Below are 7,453 nucleotides of genomic sequence, written 5' to 3' on the forward strand. Positions count from 1 at the left end.
TGATGACGTTTAATGTCATCATTAATATTGATGCACAGATTATGATTAGAGTTAATATTAAAATGGCATAATGATACAGGGAAGCAAACTTATTCTACATCTGCTAAAAAAACCCTGCCCTCTCTCTCATATTCCCAAAGCCAAAAAGAACCTGATATAAAAGAACTTGTATTTTATTTTTCTTTGAATTTTGTCAAACTCTGCATTGGCCACCTGCAAACAACTTATTCCAATGTTTCACAATGTGTGCTGCCCAAAGATAAACTTAATAAAATTTAGCATACTGTTCTTCCTAAGATTTTATAGCTTTGCCCTCTAGTTCTTGTCTCACTTACCAATGAAGATATTGCTCCCTCATTCATTTTACTGATTTTCTCTCAGGGCTTTATACACTACAGTAAAATCCCCCCCCTCCTAGGAGTTATAGTTTTAAACCATGGCATACTGCATGCTCCAAGCCCCATCTCATAGTGATAATGGTTAGCTGTCTGTCAAGTAATCACCCTTCTTTGCAGCTCTAGAAGCTCTATATCTTTTTTTTAGATGAGGCCTCCACACCTGGGTACAATATTCCAAGTAAGAGTGCAGCCATTATCAATCCACTGCAGGATGGAAGCCTCCTCAACAATTCATGCTGAGAGAAATGGACCATAATCTGCCACGCTGGTCCAGTGTGGGTTGGCAGATCGATCGGATTCAGCAGTCAGGGGCTTGAACCCGGTCTACTCAAAGAGCGTGTGCTACTGCACTCCCGCTCCTGCCCACTCGGCTACGGAGGCCTATATTCCAAGTATAGTCACACTATTGTCTTATAGAGAGGGATGATGTCCCCCTCCTACCACTCTCAATTCTGATAAATCATAAGTAGAACACAATCAGCCCTTCTTGCTGCCTGCTTACATTTCATGGATTGCTGTATTATTGTAATCCTGAAGTCTTTCTGAATATCCTCTAATTCCTTGGCCCCCCCCCCCACTCCTAATCTTTAACTGCTCCTGAGTTTCTGATCCCTAGGTGCAATACTTTTATATTTAGTAGCATTAAACTATAGCTGACATTTTTCGGACCATACTGCAATTGATCCAAGTTCTGATTGTTCGGCTTCTCACCAGGCTATCAGAAAACATTGATAGCTTCTCTTGATTTTCCCTCATCAATATCATTTAGGAAAATAACAAACAAGAAAGGTGCGAGTGCTGATCCTTGAGAGACTCACTAGCCACTCTGGTCCACTCTGAATAATACCATTTATGACCGCCCTGTCTCCTCTCCTTCATCCTACTCCACTGATCGATCTTCCCTGTTAGCCCAACCTGCTCTAATTTATACAATAACTTCTCATGAGGAACTCTATCAAAAGCCTTACTACTCGTAAAATCCAGATATATAATATCAGAATCATTTCTTGCATCTAGCTACTTTATAGCGTAGTCATAGTAATTAACCAGATTTGTCAGGCAAAATCTTCACTTCACAAAACCATGCTTAAGATGGTCCTGTATTACATCTTTAACTATAGATTCCATAATTTTACCAACTATAGAAGTGAGGTTTGCTTTTCTATAATTGTCCATCATCACTTCTTTAGCTTCTCCATTATGGATTGGGGAGACATTGCTACTTCTCCAGTCAATATGTTGATGATCTCATTAACATTGCTAATGGTTGGATGCACTCACTTGCCACCTTTTTCAGTATAACTGAGTGTACACCATCTGCCCCCTAGGCTTTACACTCTCTCAGTCCCAGTAGCTTTTCTTATAGGCACATTTCTGATATCATTACATCATTTATTTTACAGTGGTTCAATTAGTACTATTGTAGTTTCAGTAGTAAAGATAACTGAAAAATGACTGTTGATCTTTGGCTGGTTTGTCAATTATATCACCACATTAATCATGCAAGAAAGGCTTACTGAATTTTCTCTCTGCCCACATTATAGATCAATAAAATTTATCCAGTTTTTTCCCAATTTTTTATGTATACAATGACCAAAAGACTTTTATGCACATCTTTTTTTTAAGCTTTAGAGCAATTGCAAAAATTCTAGCTTTTAAAAGAAAGAGGTACACTTTCGCATGCATCAACATTACATTACAGAAACAAGCTTTGTTTTTTCCTAACAGACATTCCTCGAGTCACATGATTAATGCATTCCCAAAAATTTTTGTGTAGGCAGAAACTAACATCTCAGAAATCATTTTCCATAGAAAATAATGTAGTGCAACTGCTGCATTACATTCTATATCTGACTAAGGGATTTTTTTTCCATTCAGCAATATACTTCTTTGGACTGTTAACAACATGGGTGAATTCACCCATAATCACACCATATTAGTGTGATTATGGGTGAATTCTCCATAATCACACTAATTTAGTGTAATTATGGAGAACACTAACTGCAGTCAGTAGCAAACTATAAATGCAAATTGTTCATCAGTTTCCAGCTGTATGAGCATTGTGGTATTAAAACATGGTGGTGCATATTGACAATTACAGGTAGCCCTGATTTATTTATGTTGGGAAGGTCCCTGTGAACAGCATAAATCTGGTGTGGTGTGTTTTTTACATGTTATGAAGGGAAGATGCATTCTCAGAGTCCAATTTTTGGACTCACCAATTTAATTTAATGTTCATTAAATTAAGATTGTGACTACCCATTAAAAAAAAAAAATTTTAAATCAATATTTAAAACATGAAAGCAATAAAAATTTATATGTATTGTGCTGTATACGTAAACATTTATTATTTTTATATATTATATTGTATTATTCATACCACATCATTCACATTTTAAGAAGCCAAAGTCATCTTTAATGAGTGGCCATTCCTTTTTCAAAAAACTGAAGGCTTTAGATATCCTTTTTGTCATAAACTGTTTTACTTGCAGTTCTGGCTGCATTTCCTCTTCCTCCTGCACTCTTATCCTTTCTTGCTCCAACTCAGTCAGTTCCTCTTTGGTCATTTCAGCTTTGTGTGATTCCAGTGTCTCCACCATGTCACCTACATTCACTTCAATGAAGTGAATGTAGGTGACATGGTGGAAACACTGGTGACATTCTACAATCTCTCTAACTAGATTTCAGGGAGGCTGACAAGTTCCTGGGCACTGTGAATACACACTAGCCACATATTTTGTCACACCCCATTCATTGTAACCCAAACGATTTCCTCCTGTAATGCCATAATGTTATCTATTTCATGCAATTTCTTTAGCTGATTTTTGGAAGAAATATGACATAAAGCATGCAGTTGAAAACATTCAAGCATCATGGCAGGAAGTAACAGCAAGTAATATGCATGTAGTGTGGCAGAAACTTTTACTGCATTGTGCAAATAACTTTGCAGGATTCGAATCGAACTTAAATGAAGTTATAGAAGAAATAGCTGACCATGGGAATGTTGACACTACCTCTGTTTGAGAGACTGTAGATATGCAGCCAGAGGAACTTATTGACATAAATGAGGAAAGTGGCTGTGACGAAAAAGATGAAGATATCCCAGAGGAAGCGATGCTGGCAAAAAAACTTCACATTAAAAGGAACTCTCGGAGATATTTCACAACATTGAAAGTGCAAAGGATAAAATTTATAAAATGAATACTCCTTTCCAAACTTAGAAAGGAGTGACAATTTGCCAAGGCATAGAAAAGATGCTCGCTGTAAGTTATATGATGAGAAGAAGAAGAAGGCAAGCACTGCTCAAACTAACCTTGATAAGTTTCTTACAAAGAAATAAAAACACTAATTCTGAATTTTTCTAATGTTTTAAATTACAGTGTAATAAACAAATATTAGTTTTACTCTTTTTTTCATACATTTATAACCGACAGTAAGAGTTTTTAATGTTTTGACAAAAAAATTTAAAGATCACTGAACAATCGTAATTTTTCCCATTGATTATCACTTTGCATGATCATTTTTACGGTCTCTCACTACTGTGCAAAGCGAGGACTGCCTGTATTTTAACTGAGCATTCCCTTTGCATTTGATTGAATGCAGTGTATGTATTACCTTATAGTTTTTTTCCCTTCATGTTATATTCTAGGACAGCATGTATATAAAACATTAAATACTGACAGTGTTCTGAAACTTTACTTCAGAAAAAAAAATTGAACTTTAGCTTGAAATTACTAAGACAGTGTTGAAAACAATTTTTTTTCAATTTATATCCTGTGATTGTACTTTTTGTATTATTATTTTTTAATGTATTTCATATTATATTTAAGATCTATTTTTATTCTCTATTTTATAACTTAAGGCAACCTCTATACTCACGTGAAGAGAAAACACCCAGAGAAAGCAAGGAAAACATCAAAAAGATCTACAAAAAATTCTGAAAAGGATGATGATGGGGAGGATTTTGATGATCCTGGTTATGAAAAGAAGGAAACTTATGAAAAAAGGAAGAGGAAAAATAATAAAACTATTAGACCTGCTTGCCAAAAAACATACAAATGTGCCCTTTGTGATGACTCTTTTGTACGTGAGGATTCCCTGAGAAGTCATATACGGCATCATCTTAAGCAGACTTGTGAACCTGCAGCTCTTGCAATGCTTCAGCTTCAAGAACCAGTGGAGAATCACCCTGCTGCTTCTCAAAGTACCACTTCTGCTTCATCTGCTGCAAATCCTGCTGATGGGCACACAGAATGTACTGTTAATGCTGAAAATAATATACCACATGCTTTGGAATCTGAAAACAGAATTTCACCAGAAACAATACTTCCCAATTGTGATGATACTCTTGTTCTTCAGCCTTGCTTTGCTAAAAATTCTAAAGTACCTAATTCAAGTTCTGATAATAATGCCTTGGTGTCAGAACTGAATACATCAGTGTCTTATTCTTCCAATGTTGTTGGTATTGGAAGCTCATCACTGGCAGGCTCTGTGAGTACTGTGTCATCTGTACCTAGAGTCTCAGAGAACAGCACTAATCAGAAGAATGCTAATCTCTCTTTAGACAGATCTGTGTCAGAGTCACTTTCACAACTGCATTTTGATCCTTCAACCAGAAAAGGTTCTTGTAGTCAGTCAAATAACTTTCACCAAGCCGTAAGAAATGTAATGGAAGATCACTGTAATAATATGTCAGCACCAACAACATCTTCCAAACCTTCTCTATCTTCTAGTGATATTTCCTCCTCTAATTCAGAGCAAAGCGAAGCTTCCATCTCTCGAACTGAGGCAGCTGCCCTCTTAGCTCGAATTCAAAACCATACAAGTGTTAATAGAGAAAATGACTCGCAAAATACACCTACAGTTAATAATATTTTGCCACCAGATTTAGTTACCATGCCAATATCATCCCTTTTACCTGCCAGCAATCCAAGCCATAATCAAACATTACCATGGGTTCCTCCTGTTCAAGTGGCAACAGCTGCACAGTCTGCAAAAACTTCTTGTTGTGTTACTGCTACCACCACAGTCCCACAGAATCCTGTTGAAGCCACACCTCATGTTTTGTATTCTTTCCAACCCAGGCCGTCCATTATTACTATTTCTTTAGTGCCTTTTAATACTACCAAAACTAATAGTACTAGTAACAGTGATCCTAAAAAGAGTGATTCAACAGTTGATCCTCAAAATATGTCCTTTGCACAACCAGCTGCTCTTGTCAACCAGCCACAACCTCCTGCTCTTGTGCAACTCTCAGGTCTACAGTCTGGTGTGCAGTACATTCTTCAGCCACCAGTAGCTCCTCAGGAAACTTCAGCTGTCCAGTTAGAAGTAACTGGTGGCATGCCATTAACATCAGGAAATAACACTTTAATAGCAAATGCTACTGAAACCAGCATTCCTGTGACAGCAGTTTCATCATTGCCACAGACTAGAATTGTAGAAGCTTCTCCGTTTGGTGGTGAACTTGCATTGCTGTTAGGAAGGAATAACTCTACACAGGGGACACAGCATGTTCTGAATAATTTAGGTGTTCAGGTGATGGCTGATGGAACTCTTAGTGGGACCATTGCCCATCAGCAAAACTCCTTTCCTCAAGTTGTTTTGGGAACTGTACAAGGGGTTGCTTCCACTGTTGATAATACGGTAGCTTCCCAAGAAATGCAATTTAGCAATATTGTCTATCCGTCACTAGCCTCTGTAACTATGCAACCAACAAATGGTCCAATCACAAATAGCCAGTCAGTTCCTGTAATTTCAACTACCCAGCCATTAGTTCTCTCTCCTTTGTTTTCCTTAACCCAGCCTTCCTCTGTCATGAGTGGAGCTGAACAGGGATCTCAGTAAAATAAGAAAGATAATATTTAAGTAAATTATAAGTTATCAAGAGCAAAATTTATGTAAATATGAAACTTTTTATTATCACATAATTTTTCTGCAACATGTTTTTGCAAATATATGTCTCTTAATTGATCAAAGGTGCATCTCTTAGTGAAACTTGATATGTGCTATTGTGTTTTTGCTCTTTGAAGGTATAGGAAAACTAATAAAACTTGACTTTCCACATTTGTGAGTCAGTAGCCAACATTAGTCATAATTGTGATTCCTACAGAGTAAACTGTGCACTTGGGAAAGTGTGATACTTGATAAAATTCCTTCAGAGCTAATTTCCTTTGGAAAATGTGTTGAGATGGAAAAGAAGTAGAGAGGTATTGGCATTCATTTGTCTGCAAGACACTACATGAACTCTTTCATTATCCTGTTTGATTGCAAAAAAGATTATTAATAATAATGGATGATGACAGAAGTGAGTACAACAGATTTTTCTCAATTTCTTGTTTCCTTTAGCATTTATTTACTACTTAACTTGTAATTTGGATATAGCAAGAAATATAAGAATTTTTTTCTGCTCTCATTATAGCAAAATTTTAATGTATAGAAATTTTCTGATTAATAGTCTTCTTTAAAGAAAGTAGTGGAATTAAAAAAAAATGTGATTTTTAAGCATCCCCTTGCTGCTTTTTTGATTAATATATTGTATATAGTCACCATTTGTGAAAAGCAAAATGGTGTTTTTCCATTGATTATAGTATTGGCCATTAATGCTTGGATATGATTCAACTGAGGACATTTATGTTCATTTTGATATTTAGTTCAATGTGGTCATTTTTTACTGTTTGGTTGAAATTGTATTGTATCTAATTAATATCATCAAATCCATTGATGATATTAATTAATTATGGCAGCCTTTGCTGCACATTATTCATTGTGCAGCAAAGGCTGCCATAGCTGAGTAGTCAGGTATGAGGGTGTAAGTACACATGCTTTGAGTGGCCATGGCTTAAGTCCATGTGACTACTAAATAGGGTGCTGTTTCTTATATTCTTTCTATCTTGTGAATTCCTCTGACCATGTGGTTGTTCCAGAGTATAAACAGAAAATTTATTGTTCTAACTTTTTTTTTTTTTTTTTGTCACAAGCACAAAAGTAGATATTTCTGTAGATTTCTCACTGTCAAATGTAAAACTGTAATCTGAAATTCTCTATCGCATATA

The 7,453-nt window shown here is 36.1% G+C and overlaps 1 protein-coding gene across 1 annotated transcript in view; it reads left to right on the top strand.

The window, feature by feature from the left end:
- The window catches only part of LOC150078821 (uncharacterized), an 81,792-nt gene extending 75,547 nt beyond the window's left edge, over window positions 1-6,245 (top strand). The window contains exon 8 of the mRNA XM_090382381.1: window positions 4,261-6,245. Within this exon, the coding sequence (XP_090238507.1) occupies window positions 4,261-6,245 (1,985 nt within the window). The remainder of the gene's footprint in view (window positions 1-4,260) is intronic.
- Window positions 6,246-7,453: the final 1,208 nt, after the last annotated feature.

This window comes from Mastigoproctus giganteus, chromosome 10 (assembly GCF_048544385.1).
Source record: "Mastigoproctus giganteus isolate SK-2022 chromosome 10, ASM4854438v1, whole genome shotgun sequence".
NCBI classification, from domain to species: Eukaryota; Metazoa; Arthropoda; class Arachnida; order Uropygi; family Thelyphonidae; genus Mastigoproctus; species Mastigoproctus giganteus.